The sequence below is a fragment of the Lissotriton helveticus genome, chromosome 8 (assembly GCF_964261635.1).
Source record: "Lissotriton helveticus chromosome 8, aLisHel1.1, whole genome shotgun sequence".
Taxonomy (NCBI): domain Eukaryota; kingdom Metazoa; phylum Chordata; class Amphibia; order Caudata; family Salamandridae; genus Lissotriton; species Lissotriton helveticus.
In genome coordinates, this window is record NC_136069.1 from 1585898309 (window position 1) to 1585919630 (window position 21322).

General features: G+C 39.3%; 1 protein-coding gene across 1 annotated transcript in view; it reads right to left on the reverse strand.

Annotated features, from left to right (window-relative positions):
• Nucleotides 1–7196: 7196 nt before the first annotated feature.
• Nucleotides 7197–21322, reverse strand: part of LOC144773951 (vomeronasal type-2 receptor 26-like) — a 54648-nt gene continuing 40522 nt past the window's right edge. The window contains exon 5 of the mRNA XM_078659004.1: nucleotides 7197–8113. Coding sequence (XP_078515130.1) covers nucleotides 7197–8113 — 917 coding nt within the window. The remainder of the gene's footprint in view (nucleotides 8114–21322) is intronic.

The following is a 21322-nucleotide window of genomic DNA, read 5'->3' on the forward strand; positions in this document are numbered from 1 at the left end:
TTTAATCTCATATGTGAACCATTATTGGATAGAACATTGCAAATTAAATATCGTCCACCCAAAGCTTTTTCCACTTTAAAGTCTTTTATTAAAACCACTAATTTGGTAGATATTTTACATTACACCACCCAACAGCGAACTATTTTACAATTTTTCCTAATCCTCATAATTCTTATTCAAGATTAGATTATTTATTATTTTCCCATCAATTAATTCATTAAATGTATGCGCAGTTAATACCTAATATATAATATTCATGCACTCATTTTAGTTGTTCTACAACTTAGCTCTACTCAACAATCTCAATTGCAGATGGTGTATGAATACATATATTGCCCTTAATGAAAATAATAAACCAAAACTCTTGTCTACACTTTAGGATAATTTTACTTTTAATCCAGAAGGCTCTACATCTATTGTCACTAATTGGGATGCATTTAAGGCATATATTAGAGGAGTAACAATTTCTCTGACAGCACACAAAAACAGATCCTTTAACTCTAAAATTAAAGATTTGGATAAGCAGATTGCAAAATTTGAGAGTCTCTTTATAACAGCCAACAATCTCAAATATAAAATATAACTGCAAAACTTTTGTTATGAATTCAGTTAAATATTAAGCAGAAGGGCTGGCATACAAATTTTCTGTTTTAGTGCAAATAGATCTGGTAGACTTTTGGAAAATTATCAAGCATATTAGAAATATAAAAACTCAAATGCAATTTATGTTTGAATGGTAAGATTGCATTATCCTACAAAGATATAGCTAATTATTTTTTGAATCACTATTCAACCTTATACAATAATCCCCCATCTGGCGATTCTTCACTTATTTATAGTTTCTTGCTCAGTTGTGGATTACCCAAAATATTGCAATCTGTTAAAGATTAATGAAATTCACCAATTAGAAGAAGTAGAAGACGTTGAATTGGCTATTAGATCCCTTAAATTGTGTGAATCTCCTGGTCCAGAAGGTATTCCAGCTGAATTTTACAGTGAATTTTCTTTGCACCTCATACCCCATTTGTCCAAGCTTTTTACCCAGTTTAGTTCCTCCGGAGTTACATCTGGGTCTTTTACAGATGCATTGATTACAGTTCTTCTAAAACCTAACAAAGATCCTACTATTGTTATGAATTAAAAAAATTCTTGCATCAAAGTTGACCTCTGTGCTGGATTTCCTTATACATATTGATCAATCTCGTTTCATGAAATATAGCCATTCAGTAAACCATACTAGAGTGTTATTAGATGCTATCAAAGAGGGACTGTCCTAACCATCTGGAGTATTGGCATTAGATGCTGAAAAAGCATTTGACAAAGTTCATTGGCAATATTTATTTCATATCTTATTTGCATTTAATTTTGCTGGTTCATTTATTTGTATGATAGCAGCACTTTATTCTAGTCCATTCGCTCGACTTTTCAATAATGGTAAAATCTCTCATCAATTTTTCCTTTTTAGGGGTATAAGACAAGGTTGTCTATTGTCTCCCTTACTTTTACTTCTTGTTATTGAACCTTTACTCACAGTTGTCAGAAATTATACCGCTATTAATGGTATTAGTATTAATGATGTTATTATAAAAACTTTTGCCTATGCTGATCATTTGCTTTTGTTTATTAGTAATCATGTATCTTCCCATCCTCCTTTATTTGATCTAATTTACTCAGACTCACAGATTTCAGGTAATACGTTAAATACTAATAAAACTTAATTTTTTCCTTCACATGTTTATTGCACCCCTGGTATGTAACTCATAAAGGAAATATGTCAAAAGGAAAAACATAAAAATCTTGGTGTTTTATTTTCCCACACCGTAAAAAAACTGATAACATTAAATTGTGAAAGTATTATAAATTATATATCAAAGATACATTTTGCATCTATCATGGTGGGGGGCTAATGGATTCAATAAAAATGGTTATTGTTCCAAAAATATTTTACCTCCTTGCAATGATTCCTATTCAGTTCCTGCTTCAGCTTCATAAAAATGGCCAGCGCTGCTGACTCCGGAACTCAGGGTTCACGGTTCAATCCCCAGTGCCGGTGGCAGCTCAGCTCAGCATCATGTGACTCTGGGCAATAGCTCACTTAATCTCCCCAACGGCCCCCAGCGCCTCAAAACCTTAAGGGGGTGATATGTTTGTGCTTTAAAAATTGGAATTAATATTATTATAATAATTTATGAAAAATAGAAAACATATCAAGGTGGTAATATTAATGTTATATCTAAGTTTTGGAATAATGAACTATCCTTATCGTTATCTCATGATTTATGAAAGAAAATTTGGTTAAATAATAAATCAGGATGGTTACCTGGGTCTTTGTATTAAACAAATTCTGTCATACCATTTAATTGCCTTTGGAATCCCTTAAGTTTATACATGCAAATATTTGATCTTCTTCTAATTGTTGGCATTGATATTTGAATCCAGGTTTGTTAAAGCATATGCTTTATGAATGTCATTTTATCTCTAAGTTTTGGAGGGAAATATGGGATGTCATTAAAAAAATATTCAATTTCTCTGATACCCTTTTGTATAATATGCTAATTTGTAAATCTATAGCTCTTTGCACAAACATGTCTGATTTGAACTATAAACGTCTAGATTTTCTAATCTCGGCAGCTTTAAAATCTATTACTGTGAATTGAAAAGAAGCTTCATTTTTATCATTCCATACATGGTGGTCATAGATAATTTTTACTAGAAGAGGTGCTAATCTGTCTTTATTAGGTGGGGTACATAACTCCATTTATCGTTTATTTTGGAACCAGATTGATAATTATATAGCTCTATATTAATCTCTCTCTCTGCTGTGCATTTGTGCAGCAGATTTGGTATATAAGTGGCAGACGTGGTTATGAGCAAAGCAAATGCTGTGCTTTTAGTCTTCTGCTCCAATTTCCAGACAGAAAGAGCTTTGGGGGTGGAAGTAGTACTGACCTGTCCCTCGCCAAAGGGCATCCTGCCTGCTGTTTCTAGTCTTTCCCTGGACCCTTGGCTTGAGGGTGCTCCAGGGGAAAGTTATGGAAACTCCTATATGTCATTGGAAGGCACAGTTTGCTGTTCTCTGCACGAGGAGATTGTTTGTGTAGTTCAGACTTCCAAGTGCCTGCTCACTAGGATAACAAACAAACAAATGGTACTCTGGGAGGACTGCCATGCTCCAGTTCTAGTGTTAAAAATGGCTTTATCTGGAATTGGCCATCTTCCATGCTGAAGCAATCTGGGCCTATAGGGAACACTGGCAACAGAAGCATTCTATTGACTCCTTTGCTGTTGGCTTACCAAGAGGTTTCTTCTTGTACTGACCTCTAATTTTGTGGACTCCGCCTTGCAGTCAGGCTCTGTTACCTTGCAAACTTCAGTCAGCTCCTTTTGAGCTTTTGGTGAAGTGTCTCTGAAGCTCTTGCCCCTAAAAACATTTTTCTGGTGATTATGACCTCAGCCTGGTAGCTTGATGATTTGGGGGTCCATGGAGTCTAAAACTCCCTACCTCTACCTTTTTCCAAACTGGAGAGTTCTGTGGTTGATTTTTGGGTTTGTATCTAATGTCATTTGTACAATTACTTGGGTGTGTGGCTTTCTACTAATGGCGGCCCTAAAACCCACTTGAAAAACCTCAAAGCAAAGGCCGCACTAATCACTACTAGACTTTGCCAGCTTAACACTGTTAAGAAAGTCTCTCTTCTGTCCCAATATGAAGGGTGCTCAGGGCCACCCTAGTACCTGTGATCACTCACGGCCATGACGTTTTTCCAGAGCAACTTACTAAAACCACGGAACAGCTCCATCTAAAAGCATACAAGTGTTTAGGCTGCACCAATATATAAGAGGTTATTTGATTAGACTTGAATTCGGGTTGAAGGGCCAAGCCCGGCTAGTATAGGCACCTTTTTAAAATACTACTATAGATGTACTATGGCCACTCCTAACAGCTTGGAATCTGTGCTCCAGAACATATTTAAAATTAAGAGTAGCCCTTGGTCCACTTATCTAAATGGGTCAGCTGATACTCTCCAAATAGGCCTATCCACACTGAACAAATTACTGCTCTCGTACAAAGCATTTAAAACTATGTTGAAAAAGCAGATAAAAGCACTGTCAAAATCAAGCGACAAGGATAAACTTAAGAACACACCGATATTAGAAGCACTGGCAACTTCGTACACTAATAATTTCCCACTCTGTTTGAAGCTTCAACTATATCTTCAGTGCTCAAATGGGAAAGCCTGTCTTAAACAAATATTGGCTGCAAGGATGATGGGGGTTCAAATTAAAGACATCAACCCAAAATGGCCCTCCCTTTCCAGGATTGTGAAGTGCAGACTGTGTGGCTATAAAAGAGAATATCTTAACCACTTATTAGGCTGCTGCCCGACACTGCTCCCTGCCAAGCGTGCTCTGTTAATACCCCTTTTCCTAAGCCACAACATAAGAACCTGCTATGATGCTAGACATTTTGTTTTTACTGCAATGGAGCCAACTGATTTGGCTAAATATAGTCAATACATTAGAGCTGTACATGACCTCTTTAAATACCTTGACAAGGCTGCCCAAACTTAAATCTGGAAAAGGTCAAATCCATCCGCAGAAAGCTTGGAGTGGCATGCAGCTTCTGGTGTTTACCGTGTGTAAGACTACACAGTTTATCTGAACTCTGTTTAGCACTTTGCAATATAACACACAGCATTTGAACATTGTCAAACCATTGTTTTACTTGCCTTTCAACAACAACAACAACCACAACATACGCCACCTTTGGTGTCATGACCAATCTCGCTGCTATGGACCTTTTTCAAGAACTTTTGCACATTACGGCTAGTTACTCTATCATAAAGCACTTTAATATTGATTGCTACCTCAAGGGTTTTTACTTTACTTCAATATTGCTGATATTATTATGTTTCTATACTCTAGGCTATTTTTAAATCTGGTGCTATCTGTACTATGGTGATTTTTGCTGCTATGGTCTTACTACCTCACTTTTCATAACCTCTGCACCTACAGCCCTTTTTAGTAACGCCTGAACATTCTTGTTTCTGTTGCTAATCTTAAATCCTTTTAGTGTATTACATGTAATCTCATAAATACTGTTTTAAAAGTCTTCCTTAAGGCATTTTGACTCCTTTTATGCTCTTGTGTTACTCAGATTTTGCTTTCTTATTCATGCCTCATGTATGGCTGTTGTTTAGAGAATTACCGCTGACATTGTAAGGATTGTAATTAATCAATCAATAAATAAAAAATATTTATATTTGATGTTTCAGTGGAATTTTGAAGTTATACTCCCTTTATTTTACCCGGATCCTTCTCCCACATTGACCGTTTTTGTTACCTTTGGCTCCTCTTTCTCTGCTTGCAGCCTTCATCTGGGACTTTGTTGGGTAAAGTCCTTGGCCTTCAAGGTTTCATGCTGGGCTGAGCATACTCAGGTTCAAGCCCATCCCACAAAGAACGTAACTATCTTTTAGTCAATGCTCAGCATGTCTGCATGAGTAACATTTGGAAGCATAGTACCTGGTAAGCACTCTCTACTACTTTCATGGGCCACTACATGCTGGCTTCCGGTTCTGTGGATTGCTAATCATTTGTCTCTGGTGTCTTTTCTGTTCAGTTAATGTGTGTGTGAATTGAGCTGCCATCATTAAAATGCACTGGGTGCTGTATTCTATGTTGACATCTCTGCCTCATTTTGTGGTGCAGATCTGAAGCTGCCGGCTCAGCTTTTCAACGTCCTCATGAGTAATGATAGGAACAAGAAAGTGAAATGAGGTGGTACTGTCTAAATTGCTTACAGGTAATCCCGGCACTCAGTTTACCCTTTGCTCTTGAAGGCCTTAGTTCATCCATCAGCCCTTCTGGATCAACAGTATTAGTTATGGGCCTTGAATAGTTGGACTCGGAGGATTTTTGAGCAGTAAAAGATACAAAAACTGTCCAAGAGGTGGTGCCACTTCATCAGTAAGTCCAGGGAAGAGTAAGGGAGAATCAAAATAATGAAATTGCTAGTTAATAAACCATGCAATTTTAAGCCTATCACAAGTTTTGTACCCATAGAAAGTAAGGCGCAGACAGAATATTTGTCCATGGCCATACAATGTATGCAAGTGAAGAAAACAGGTTTTCAACAGCAGTCTCCTGTATTGACATTTGGCCACCATTAGAATACATTGGTGGGGCTACAGGGTAAATTTTCTAGACCCAAACTTCAGTCATTAGTGCAAAGAAAATTCAATGATGGAGAGATGCATTTGATTCCCTCCCTTCTCCTGATTCCGTGCAGCACTTTGGTCAACCAGTAGGTGGGTAGAGCAAAGATGAACTCCAAAGGAATAGAAACACACAGCCCACCACTCCAGCTCTGTTTTGCAAATAATGGGGAACACTACACGTGTCCTCACTTCTAGCATCATTGAAATTTCTAATGTTGACACTCTGGGTAGTGTCTGAACATAGCTTGCTTCTTGGGGTATGGGCAAAGGAGAGAAGCTTATGGTACATGGATTTGTCATTCATCTACAAACAAGCCATATAACAATTAGACTGGGGGCAATGCTTTTGCACAAAACTACCAGATTAGCGCTTATGCGCACCTTAGTATTGCAAAAGAGGTCATGCAGCCCTTTTGTAATTAGTGAATATGATACAAAGATGGAAGTCCTCCAATTTCCAGTGGTGTCATTCAGGCAAAGTAGAGAATACCTGCTTCCCCGGTGCAAGTTCCATTTGGTACATGGACAGCTGGAAGTGCACATTCCTAGTTGGGACAGATAGTCAACCAGCAGGTGGTGGTTCACAATGGGTACTAGTGGAGGAAAGTCTTGGAAGTGGGCTATATTTGGTAGTGGGTTTTTAAGATCCAATGGATTCCCCAACAAGGAATGCATCCACATAAGGGGAACAATTACACTTCCCATTGCAAGGCCATGGGTGTCCTGTTCATTATCACAATAAAATGGCTTTCACCGCATTGTCTGAGTTTGGACAAAGGCCCCCTAATGCATTCATTGTAGTTTTGCATCCATAACGTTCTTCACAAATTTCAAGGCCATCAAGGTAGACAGGATAATTTTTGCTTTGTGGTGTGAAATATCACTCATCCATAGTCCATCATGTTCTCCCTCTTCCACTCCACCACCTCAGCCAGCTAACAAATAAAATATCAAAAGTCATGTATTCAAGCATTCTTATTTTCTATTACCCAAATGTGGTTTTCCTACTAGATGCCCTTTGGTATTACTGTCGGGTCTCACTAGAATGATATAACATTTGGGGAAAAAGATGCAGCCGAGCAATCCTGCACTGGAACACAAAATAGCAAATACTTCTACGGCCACCATGTATTTTCCCCGTGTGCTCAGGTAGGCTGGGATAAAGGAGAGCCAAACACTGACAAACACCAGCATACTAAAGGTAATCAGCTTGGCCTCGTTGAAGCTTCCAGGCAAATTCCTTGAGACAAAAGCGACTATAAAGCTGATGGAAGCCAGGAGACCCATGTATCCCATCATGCAGTAGAAAAATATGTTTTCCCCTTCATTGCATTCAAAAATTATCTTCTCAATGTATGACTTTGTGTTCAGTTCTGGAAATGGAGGTGACTTTGCAATCCAAACACCACAGATGAGAATTTGGATTGATGAAGACAAGGAAACTATGTAGATTGGGGTCTTTGGTCCTAGCCACTTCCTTGCAGAGCTGCTGGGATTTGTTGCCTTGAATGCAAGAACAACAATAATGGTTTTTGCCAGAACAGATGAGACACTGATGGAAAAAATGACCCCAAACACAGTTTGTCGGAGAATGCATGTGAGTGTCCTGGGGCGGCCGATGAATATGAAGGAGCAGAGGAAGCAGAAGACGAGGGCGATGAGAAGGAGGTAGCTGAGGCCACGGTTGTTGGCTTTCACAATGGGGGTGTGCCCATACTTAATAAAGACTCCCATGACAGCAACAGTGAGGATAGTCAGGAGGGTTGCAAAGAGGATCAGTGTTAGCCCCAGTGGTTCTTCATAAGTCATATACTCAACCTCTTTTTCGATACATTGATCACGTCGGTCATTTGGCCACTGGCCATCAGGACATTTTAAGCATTTGATTGTGTCTGAAAAAGGAAGATATTTGAGTGGATAAGTTTAAAGGTTAACATCAGGACATTAGAAACTGTGGTACCTTTCTGTCTCATCGCCAAAATGTGGTACGGAATGATGACCAATATAAGTGACTTATTAGTAACTCTTTATTGGAGCATCCATGCACAGTAAACACCAGGTGCAACTGACACAGAATGCCATAGGGTACTTGGAATGCAGCATAAGCTTATACAATCAATGACCAATGGAAAAAATGATAAATACAAATCATATTAGGAGGTCTGCCGACTAAGGGCCTCATTTATGAGAAGTGACGCATCGCTGCATGAAAACAGAGCTGCGTCACTTCTCAGTGCGCCCTCCTTGCGACATGATTGATGTGTCATATTTACGGTATGACGCATCATGTCGCAAGGAGTTACAGATACGTCAGTATTTCTGACGTATCTGTATGGCGCAAAAGTGACGCAACTCCAGCAATGTGTCCTTTCACATGGGGCAAGCTCCATGTGAAAGGGCCTGCGTCAGTCTTACGCCTGCTGTGAGGCAGGTGTATGATATTGACGCCTTTGCGTCCTAGAAGTGGCGCAGTGAAATCTTATAGATTTCACTGCGTCACTTCTATGACCCTTTCATGTGCCAGAACGCCCCCCCTGCATACATTATACCTGGCGCAGGTATAATGTGGTGCAGGGGTTTACAAAGTGACGCATCTACCTGGATGCGTCACTTTGTAAATATGGTGCAACAAGGCACATTTTGTACGCTGCTGTTACGTCACAAAAAGTGACATACCGGCGGCGTATAAGTGACGCATTGCCTCATAAATAAGGCCCTAAGTAACTACATACTAACTTGCTTGTAAAATGTTTACTATGAATTTACCATAGGGTCTTATCCATCCAGATAATCGCATAAGAGTCTGAAGTGGAATCAGCCTTACAACTTTCCAAACATAGTAATCATCATGTAAGCATATTTACTCCCTCAGCACAAAAGGCCCTCCTTGACGGCCAACAGCTTTCTAGACAGACTGAAGAAGGGTTGAATGTGCTTGCAGATAAAAGAGGAAATGCTTTTTAATTGTATTTTCTGATGTGTAGATGGTTACATTCTAACGAAAGGCTGATTCACTGGGGTTGCAGCTGAAAGGATGCACGAAAGGCTAGCGTAAAATGTATTTTCCAGTGCATATGACACATAAATATATCATAACTGTTCCCAATCTTTGCAAATAATTCTGTGTTCTCTAACAATGTTTACCATCTGTAGGCAGACATGCTGTCCTTTGATGCTATTGTTCCCTGTAGAACAGGCGCTAGGGTACAGCTAGCTCAGCTTTAATTGCATTTTCTAGAATCAATATACCAATATACTCAGTAAATAAATAGCCGGCTACATGTCAGCAGTGCAGCACCATGTGTAACAGAATGAAATCGCTTTTATTTTCAACTCCAGTGACAGATAATCTGAATAATGGCAATAGCATGTGTTCACATAATAGTTGTCAACATCGCAGAATTCAAAGAGGGAGCATGCAGTGATAAATGCAGAAGAGTGCAACATTGACAAAGATGTTTATCAAGATGTGATTCTGAATACCCCATTATAAAGACAATTTTTAAAAATTGTACTGATAATATTCCAAATGAAGAAATTCAATTTAAGCAATAGACCTACCACTGTGACTACCCAAAGCATTAATAATAAACTTAATCCCACACTTGACCGTAACCTTAAACCTAAACATAACACCATGACCTACCTTAAACCTAACATTACCTACACACTAATACTTAGCCTTTCTATAACCTCGATATAAATACTTACTCTCATACAAACTCTAATTCTATCCTTAACCCAAACTTCACCCATACCCTCCATCATAAACTGCAGCATAACTCATACACCTCTACACAATCCTAAGGCTTTATCTAACCACAACCAAAATTTTATAATGCTCGATTCTCCCTGTGATGAGATTTGTTAGGAAACCCCAGCACACTTTATCTTCTATTGCACATTTTACAAAGCCCTGAGGGCAGGATTAATAAAATCTATATTAATTAAGAAGGGTTTTCCTCTACACAGACCTGCATTTCTCTTTCATTTAATCCCGAGAATCGATCTTGCCTTTGGGCAATTTCTAATATTTGCAATAAGGGTATAAAACATATTATGGCACTTGACATTTTAATAAGATTTGTGGAATATTAATTAATGTGTGGATTAATGTGAATTAAAAAAAAGCCCAATGAGTGTCAAATGACGTCTCAGAATAATCGTTTTTCCTTTTGCTTCCCATATATTTCACCTTGTTTGTTTAATTTTTATATCGAGTCTTACAATCAGTTGAGAAATAGATTTTAATTTATTTGTTGTTATAGTAGGTGAAAAATCCTGTTTTAATGAAAATGTATAAACAGTAGCGTCTTATTTTATGCTTTATGTTGATTTTATTGGAATGAATGTTTTCAAAATTCAGAAGAAACTAAAGTGATCTGGCAAGCTGATATTAATTATGGAAATAATATTCTACAGTGTAATTAATGGTCTTCAATATTACTCTAACAAAAATACTTAAATTCCTTCAGTGTTTTGCATCATACCGGGGCTCATCACAATGTTTGCACATAGTCACATAGGGCCTGATTCACAGAACTAACTTAAGACAAAATCGTAAACTTACTACTTTTGGTATTCACAGAAGTTAGGATTTTGTCTTAAGTTCGTCTTAAGACAGACTTAAGACAGACTTAAGACAAAATCCTAACTTACGTCTATCTTAAGTTTGTCTTAAGACAAACTTAAGACAAAATCCTAACTTCTGTGAATACCAAAAGTAGTAAGTTTAGGATTTTGTCTTAAGTTAGTTCTGTGAATCGGGCCCATAATGTCACTGTAAAAGTGGTTCGAGGTAGCACTTAAACATCTCAACTGGTGCAGCACACCGCTGTACTAAGAGGCAGACCTCGAATTAGAGTTGGGTGGTAAAGGTAAATCCTCCAGTTTCTGAAAGAAGTGTTAAATCTTAAAGAGAAACTAAATGAGTTTCCTCCATCAACTTTCCGTCAAATCAGAGGATTTTGATTTACTACATCATGCCTTCATTGTGCCTTTAGTCTCTGCTCTAGGGAATTGCCTTTATTGGAAGAACTCAGGGGGCCTTATTTATGAGAAGTGACGCATTGCTGCATGAAAGCAGCGATGCGTCACTTCTCAGTGTGCCCTCCTTGCGAAATGATCGATGCGTCATATTTACTGTATGACGCATCTTGTCGCAAGGAGTTAGAGATACGTCAATATTTCTGACGTATCTGCAGGTGCAAAAGTGACACATTGCTGGAGTGTGTCACAAAAGTGACGCAACTCCAGCAATGTGCCCTTTCATATGGGGCAAGCCCCGTGTGAAAGGGCCTGGGTGAGTCTTACGCCTGCAGTGAGGCAGGCGTAAGATATTAACGCATTTGCACCCTAGAAGTGGCGCTGTGAAATCTCGCAGATTTTACTGCGTTACTTTTACGAGGCTTACTTACGTGGGAACGCCCACCCTGCAAACATTATACCTGACACAGGTATAATGTAGCGTAGGGGTTTACAAAGTGACACACCTGCTTAGATGTGTCACTTTGTAAATAGGGCGCAACAGGAGGCATGTTTTACGCCACCGATGCATCACAAAAAGCGACGCATTGGAAGCGCAAACTGTCGCAAGGCCTCATAATTAAGGCCCAGGGTTGTTGGAGGTCCCCACCTTTCCCATTCATAGTCATCTAAAGAGTAACATGTCCTGAAGACCCCAGCTGCCAGCCTCAGGGACTGTGGCTGCAGTGCCAGGAATCATTTATTTGCCTTCCCCTCCCTCTCCAGGCTGAAACAAGGTTACAGCTACTGTGCAAGGGTGAGGACTTATAGCCAGTAGTTAAGGTTGTGTGCATTGTGTCGAAACTAAAATACAAATTAACCTAAAAAAGTGGACCGGTTTTGACCACTGGTGGCAAACCTACGCTGTTCAGTGTACTTCGGACGACAGGAGTCCAAGCGACATTCCGTGAAGTTCAACAGAAATTTTGAAAAGCGCAGATGTGATAGAGTATACAAATGATGACCATGACTCAAAAGGAATGGATTTTGGGAAGTGAGTAGTTTGTTGTTAAAAGAGCCTAAAGGGGCTGATTACGATGGCGGATGGAGTCCATCCGCCATCGTCCCGGGGATGTGAGCCATCCACCTACAAGTTGGCCATCCCACAGGTGGGATTACAATGCGGCCGCCACCACTGTGGAGCAAGTGCCATTTTCTTCATTGCGGCAGGTGCTGCTGGCTGCAGAACCCGCCGCAATATAAACAAAGCACTTTCTACATTTCTCTGCACTACGTGGCAGGCACCATGCGGTACCTGCCACATGGTGCAGGGGAATGTAGGGGGCACCATATGATCCCCCCAAGTGCAAAACTGGAGTGCCCCTGCTTAAGGGAGGCCCACTACGGGCCCCCAAGTCCATCCCCGCCAACCTTTCCATGGCAAGTGAACCACCATGGAAAGGCTGGCGGGGATGAACCATTGTAGTCCCTACGGCGGTGCCTGGTAGGCACCACCACCATTCTAGGGATGCAGAGCGGTCCGATAGGCAATCGGAATGATTGCTACTGTTGGACACGTGGCGGTCTGACTTTCCGCCCGCTAGCACACCGCCCGCCATCAAAATCTGGCAGGTAGGAAATGGCCTCAAAATGGCGGTGAACACGCCACCGACAGCCTGTTGGCTGCGGGTTCACTACCATCGTAATCAGCCCCTAAGTCCTCATAGGGTAGAGGTGAGTTTCAGGTACGTTTGTTTGGGAAATATGGTGAATCCTCTTGAAATTCAAAGTATGAAGTTTAAAGAGGTCCCTGTTTCGCCATGTAGTAAGACAACCTGATGTTGGTATTGGAAAGTTGCGGTGATTGTGAAAAAGGTTATATTAGTTGCACTGTCCCGAAGACCCACTGTAAGCTTTACAGATGATACAATCCAGCTCCTTTTCAGAAACTTAACCACTGAGGAATGATTGATGAGGGAGAAGGAGCAATAGAATACTGTTGATTGATGAGGGATGATGGATAAGCAATGAGGGATCATGGATTTGGTAGGATGGATGAGGAGTGATGAACGCCACATGATGGATTATGGATCAGGCTTGAGAAATGATGGATGAAGAATGATGGATGATCAATTAATTAATCAATCAGGGTTTATAAAGCCCTGCTAATCCCCAGAGAGGGTATCCATGTGCTTGCAAGACCCGCAGGTTTATTCGAACAGTCAGGTCTTTCGGGTAATTTGGAATTCAGGAATTGAGGTGATGGTCCAGAGGTAAATGAAGAATGTTGTATGAGGGATGATGGATGTGGATTTGATCATGATGGATGAGGGATGATGGTGAAGGGATAAAAATGAGAAATTATGGATGTTGGTTGAAGGATAAAGGATGGGGTTGATGAATAAGGGCTAATGGGTTGGGACTGGTAGATGAGAGACAATGTATGAGACATGAAGGATAAGGAATCAATGATGATGTATGAATGACGGTGGAGTTCGGGTTTAGGATATGAGAAATGATGGATGAGGAATGGTGATTAAAGAATAATGGATGAGGGATAAGGATTAATTGATGATGGATGAGAGATGATGGATTTGAGATGAACAATACTAGATAATGGATGAGGAATGCTGAAAGGTGATCGAGGAATGTTGGATGATGGATGATTCACAAGGGATGAGGAGTGACAGATGAAGAATGATGGATGACAGTTGATGAGGGATCAAGAATGACGGATGATGAATGAAGGATAAAGTTGAAGGATGATGGATGAGGAAATGTGGATGATTTATGAGGAATGGTGAATGTGGAATTGCGACTGATAGATGAGAAGTGATGGATGAGGAATTAAATGGGGGATAGAGCAATGACGAAAGGCGGACAGAAAGAAGAGAGTAACATGACCAACAGTAGGTTGAGAAGAAGTGAGAGAGGAGGGTAGAATATCAAAAAGAAGCTAATAGAACAGGTGAAGAAGGGTAGTAATATTAATGTCAGCAAAAAAATGGGTATCACATGAATGCTGCAATAGGGCAGGCTTACAAAAAGAGCCCTAGCAACGCTAAGCATGCAGACAAGTAGAATCTGCTGGTATCTGTGAGGCAAAGTGTCAAGGTTCTCTTTGAGCAGGAAGTACATACCATGTAATAAAGGAAGGCAATATACCCTATTCCACCAGAGGAGTAGGATTGTGGGGTCTCACCTGTAACCCAATCCCGAAGATAATGGGAGAATACAGCTCACCAGCAACTTGAAAATGGTCAACCTTTTTGTCCAAATCATTCCATTGAAAATCAACCTTATTTAGATCATGATTCAGTTGGTCCTGATGGGGGACTTTATGGTGATGCTGCACTTGAAGAAAGCTTAGCTCCATATTCCTGTTTGGCCACTTCATTGGCAATTCCTAAGGTTTATGTTTTTTTCCTAACACTTCCATCTTATTGTTCTTCCCTTCAGCATGAAGTCCGCCTGTGAGTATTTTCCAAAGGGGTTGGCCCTTTGGTGGCTATTCTGCAGGACAAGGGTATTGGCCTTCACCCATACCTTGAGGAATGGATGATCCATTCACCTTCCAGGGCCAAGATTGTGGAGGTTGTGTGTCAGATGCTGGGTCCCTTGGATTCCAGATGAAGTAGGTCATGTCCCAGGTAGTGCTGACCTATGATCTGCAGTTCATTGGTGAGAGGTTCCAGGCAGTTGTAGGGCTAGTGTTCCTGTGTTTAGACTGTGTCGACTGCATTAATTCACGTCTGGTGTCTCTTCTGGCCAGACTGTAGATGCTAGCCTAGAGTGATGGATGAGAAGGGGGATTTGATGAGCTGTAGTCTACTTTGCGGGGCAACTGACCCTTGATTGGAGAGTTTTTGTGTTCCTCTCTGTTGGCTCCATTGTGTTTGTGGTTCTGTGGGCTTAGATGCAACTGGGTCCTATGCTGAGATGGTTCCTCTTTTGGTGAAATATCTGGTTTCCAGCAATACAGAATTCTGGTGTCGGAGGAGAGTGTTCTGGAGCTACATTGGTGACTGGTGCCTGGTCTTCTGAATTGGGAGTTTTCTCTTCTTGTTTTAGATGTGGTGGTCTTAACCAAGGCAAATAGAGTATAATAGACTAGACATATATCAGATCACTGACAGAATATTGAAAACAACAATATCGTGTTACAAAAATATTGTGTCATTACACTTAAAATGGTAAGTACAAATATATCGAAAATAAAATATTCTTTCACACTATTATGGTTAAAAACATACAAAAATATAGTTTTTTAATATTTATATTAAAATTAAAAAAACAATCCCAATTGCATAAAGGCATCCAAAAAAGGAATGGACACAAACTCGCAAAATAACGTGCTCCAATATTTATTGCTCAGTCATGTCTATGACGTGTTTTGGCCACCCGGAGTGGCCGAAAACTTCGTATGCTATGTATATGTTTATAATTAGTATTAAATATTTTGAAAATGAATTTAATTTGCCTTATATTAATATTATATATTAAATAACAATATTTTTGTGTGTGTTTAACCATATTAGTGTGAAACAATATTTTAGTTCAATATTTTTAGGGTAAATCTGTTCAGTAGTTGTTGAGATATTGAGTCAAAAATATAGATATTTGGACAGTTGACTTGCGCGATTCTCGTGAGCATCCTGCAAGAGCACAATTAAAAATGGAGTCCTGTGATTGGTCGAGAGACCTGTTTTTCCTGTGAGCCTTCGCTCCTGAGAGTCCCACAAGAGCGAGTGCTCTTATTGACTGGCTGTTGGAATTTTAGAAATGAAATTGCCGCCATTACTATCTACTGTGAAAAATTGCAGGTACTGTGGAAATGAAGTAAAACATCTATATGAGGGGGCAGCAGCAGAAAGACATGCTGTCCCCTAGATTTAGAGAGTAAGTCTCTAAGGGATAACTACTGTGATAAAACTAAATGTATATTGTTGTTAAAATAATTGTGTGATCTTGCTGGACTCTCACAGGATTGTGAATAAAAAAAGGGGTTGGTGAGTTTACAATATACACTTCTAGTAGAAAGGCATATAGGCATAGAAAGGCATATTGTGGTGCCTATTATTGAGAGGAAGAGTGTAAGATATAAGTCCTGGGATGAGTAGAAAGTTAATTTGTTTTTGAAGTTACGATCTTGCAAGACTTGTGTGGGATCTTAAAATATAGGAAGGAGAAGGTGGCCTTTGAATACACTCTGGTATGCACACATTTTACTGTAGGAAGGACTCGTAGTGGAGATGGTGGAGATGGTGTTTATCAGAGTCTACTATTCACGCCCTTCGGCTTGAGAGGAGCTGTGAGTAGCGTTAAGGCTCTTGCTGCATCCGACTATGCACACCTATCATCCAAGAGAGGTGTCTCAGCACAGAGGCCAGTGCCTCCTTACACCCTTCTATGCATTACTGTCATCTGAGAAAGAGGTTTGAAAGGAGAGGGCAATCCCTCCTCATACCCTAGTATGCATACCCAATCTGAGAGAGAGGTCTCAAGGGAGAGGCCAGTCCCTCCTCACTCACTACTATGCACACCCATCACCTGAGAAAGGTGTCTCAAAGTAGAAGCCAGTCTATTTAAGCACCCTACTGTGCATTGATGGAGCGAGATAGAAAACAAAATTTTGTTTAAACTCGCAAAGTCACATTTCCATAACATGAATAATAATATTAATAATTTGTGATGTATCGTGTTAATACAACCTAGATTAAACTTTACACATGGGGGGACTAACATGTGTGCTCATAAACGTGCATAAATGTTGCATCTTTTGTTCGTGCAAAATAATAAAAATAATTTGTTGTTTTCGTTCTTGTCATTACTAACTGCAGCAAAACTTAAAAGAAGCATGTGCTTATTTTGCTTTTCCTTGTCTATGTGATGTCATTTCTACTATTCTAGGTGCACATAAGTTTCATGGATTAATGAAGATTGGTAGATATAAACGCTGCTTTATTTGTTTGCATTTGCTAGGTAACATTAGATTAATCGGGAGGGTTAATTAATTAGTAAACCTAGGGTGGATACAGAATCAACATTATTTCTTACATTAATACTTTTCTTGTTTTTGTTTATTACTAGAAAGCATAAGTTGCCTACTTTTGGGCCTAGTTTGCTCGAGTTTGCTAAAACTGAATTTTACTTCTGCACAAGTCATGAGAAGCCCATTCTGAAAAAGTGTTCGTCAAAGCTGCATTCAATAAACAAATCTAACATGCTGTCAACATTTTGTCGGACGTGGCCAAGGTCGGAAATATGTGATAAAAGACAATTTTGTCAGCTCTAACTTGGCACCCGCGGAAGCGAAATGAACACTGTGAGAACATTAATTTACAATTGTTGCAAACCAAGGAAGCTCCTGGTTGCATTCGGAAAAGACAATGGTCTTTAAGAAACGTGACCTAATGGAACTTTTGAAATGTGGGTGACATGTCACTTGTCACTCTCAACCAATGGGACTTCGAGGATTTTTGAAAACTTTCCTTCGCTTAGTTTAGCTAGCATAGAAAGGTATAAAAAGTCATGCCCTTAGGGATGGGCTGGCTGCTGCTTTCTGACTTTCCGATGAGGGTGAAGTGCTGTTGGACTTTGCGTGGAGCACGTAAGAATCCTCAAAGAACTTTACTTTATTTTCCATTTATTTAGCTTAGCTAGGGACTTAGGCTTTAGAAATGCTAAACTTTTAAAATCTTACTTAAACTTTGAATTTCTTATTAAATTGTATTTTTTCTTATGAAGCTTTTCAAACATGTTTACTTTAATGCTAATAAAATTACAATAATAAAATTACATTTTGAAATACCATAATTTAGTAAATAAAATCTTACTTTTGACAAACAAGCTGGTCTTGGTTATTCAGAAGTGTAGGTTACTATTAGCTAGATCCCATCGCCAATGGTGGTCGTTTAAATGGTTAGGATTTATTCTAATGACAATATTCTTTCCGCAGATGTATAAAATTGTATATAGTTTGTAAATAATGTGTATATAGGTTTAATCTGACCACCTGATTCAGTAGGCCCAAAATATGTCATGTTTATAAATGGGTCCATAAGTTAGTGTAGAATTTTGTTTATAGGTTATGAAGTTGGGTAGCGTTGTTTATGATATATTTTCCATAGGCCGCTGGATCAATTCTCTGGTAGCAGAAATTGATGGTTGCTAAGGGTAACCAAGGTAATATGTTGGTTGCTAAGGGTTACTAAAGTGTTATGGTATGGAAATAGGATCGATTTTTTAACACATGTTGAGTTTGTTTTTCGTGCTATCTGTAAGCTATACCGGTATAGATTGTGTGGCGAGAAATTAGTCACGCAAGTCATCTGTTCTGTTTGCAGTGATATCGCCGAGTATCACAAGAGGTACCGCCGTGTACCATAGTGTTGTCGCCGAGCAGCACAGTGTTAGGGCTAGGTGTGAATCTTGTAAAGTGAGGGTTTTCTAAGAAATTAGAGCAGCATGAGAATAGGGACAAAGCGCCTTCCATAAAACTCACTGTGATAAAAGTATTAGTTATATCCGAGCTTGAATGAAGGGCAGAGTAACGTCGGTGCATGATTATCTATAAACAGGTTAGAGTCCTGTAGGGGTACATGTTTTATATCTATAAACAGGTTAGAGTCCTGTACGGATAACGTCGTTATTTTGCTAACGGTGCATGATTTCTATAAACAGGTGAGAGTCCTGTACGGATTTCATGTGTGTTTGAAATTAGGGAATTTTCCGTGTGAAAGTGCGAATTTGATTTGTAATTTATGTTCAAGTGGAACTCTTAGAACTGTCACTTCGCGGTGCGTTCAGAGGAACACGAGTTCATAATTTTACGTGTTAGAAGGGTGGGGTAAGAGTTACTCTACCGACGATTGAATATTATCCTTAGTGTGAATAGCGCCGACTATTCCGAAGTGTGGATACTTGAATGTATGTAAACTATCCTAAATAGTGAAACGAACAGATGAGTCCTTATTGTCATTGTTTAAGAATTAATTTACACTGAAAAGTGTCCTTAAAATGGCGCTGTGAAAAGATTTTGTGAAGGAGGGGTAAGCGCTAGGAGTGAGAAACAAGAAACCGCAGCTGCTGTGTACGTCACAGAGCCGCGCTGGGATTGGGTGACCTACGTCACAAGCTATACTCTGATTGGCTCTTGAGTCTCTGACGACCTGTAAGCTGATTGGTCCTTCAGAAAAACTCCATTTTTATTCGTTGAGTAGGAAACTGACGTAGCTCAACTGTCATTGGCTTGTTGGTGTGTTTCGCGCACGGATTGGTTGCTTTGCGGAACATCCCGGAAATATTTTACGAACGATTTTACGAATTAAATTTAACTTTTAAAAATGAGTTATCATTTTAAACATGTTGAGAAAAAGCCAACATTATTTCAGAAACTTAAAAATTTATTTTCACCCGACAAGAAAATCGAAACGCGAGGTGGTAAATTACTTCATAAGTATAAAACACCTGCAGCGTACATGGAAGGTGAATATGGATATCATACTGTTTTATGGTTTGATAGCTGGAAACGCTATACTAAGAACGACGGTGTTTTAACTTGGCCTGATGATGGTTCATTTAATGTAAAGGTTTTGAGAAATTTACGAGAGAAAATGAATGCTCTTACTCCAAAACTGAGACCAACTCAATTTGAAGCTTTAGTTGAGTGGGAAGATGAGATGTATCAATTACAAAGAGAAGCTAGTGGAATCAAAAGACCTACTAAAACTCCACCTTGGACAAGAGAAACTCATGAAGACAGATTGCGAATGTGGAGGCAGGGAAACATGAGTGAAGGATTGTATTTAATTCAGGAAATGGTCATGGGTACTCCTGCTGGGAAATCTATAGAAAGCGAATCTGAAGATGCAGTTATGGAAGAAATATACACTACAGCTAGAAAGAATCAACCTTTAAGACCTCCTAGATCATGGTCTACTCCGGTGGTTTCTACTGAAACTTCACCGAGTGCACCTCCAATTAATGAAACTCCAAAACTTTATCCAAATAATTGTGAAATTATTGAAACTCCAAGAAGACCAGAATTTGATAATGTTCGAAATGAAGGTAGACATTTTGCAATGACTCCAAGAGCAAGGGAAGCTCCAAAAGACTATGCAAGGGAAACAAGAAACGTTGAGGCTGTTGATTCTGCTGAATATTTTAAATCTAAAGAAGAATTAATTAAACGAATGACAAAAAGCATGGAAGCTGTGACAGTTCCAGTAACGATTGGTCCTGTTCAGCCTGTATTTGACCAAAGAGAATCAAACAAAACAGGGTTAACTATTCCTTTAAATGCAGAAATTCAAAAAGCTGCTGAAAAATTTTATTCAGACATATCCGAAATAAACTCTTCGAGATCGAGAATGCCAGATTTAACCTTTAATGAGGATTTATCTCCAAAAACACCAATGGGTGCTATTTCAGATGTAGGGAGTCCTGAAGTTAGGGTAACTACTCCAAAACTTGATGTGGCTAAATTAAAAGCAAATATAGAAGAATTAATAATTGGAACAATTGGTCCAGATAGTTTAAATTATTATCGAGATGATGAACTACTGTTCATTTGTAAAAGTATTCAGTGGAAAACTAAAAATAAATATGATCAATTAGAAGATCTAGCAGCGGAACTTGAAATCGATGTGAGTAAACAAAAGAATTTTGCAAAACATTACAGACTAGACTTTTCAGAAAGTGACATTGAGAGTTTGAACTCAATGGGAAGAATAGTGCATATAAAAGATTTGATTGTTTACATCAAAAAGCTGGGAGAACTCAATAAATGGAGAGTAAAATGGACGAAAAAGAAGGAAGATGAAAGATTGGAAAAATTGTCAAAACAATTTCCAATGAGAGAAATTGCAGGTGGAGGATATGTTCATGTCCCTTGGTCAAGACAGGACATACTGCTATTCACAAATGATTTTCCAAAATTGAGGGAGAAACCGGTAGAGTGGTATAGACAAGTGGATAGATTTATCAAAGTGTCAAAAGTTCTGTGGATTGATTTAGATGGATTTTTCGACATTGTCGTACCATCAGATCTTTGGACAGAATGTAAAATATCAATAAGTTGGCCAAAAACAGAGCCTGAACGAATCAAAGAAACAGGTGCCCCAAATCCTCTTGTA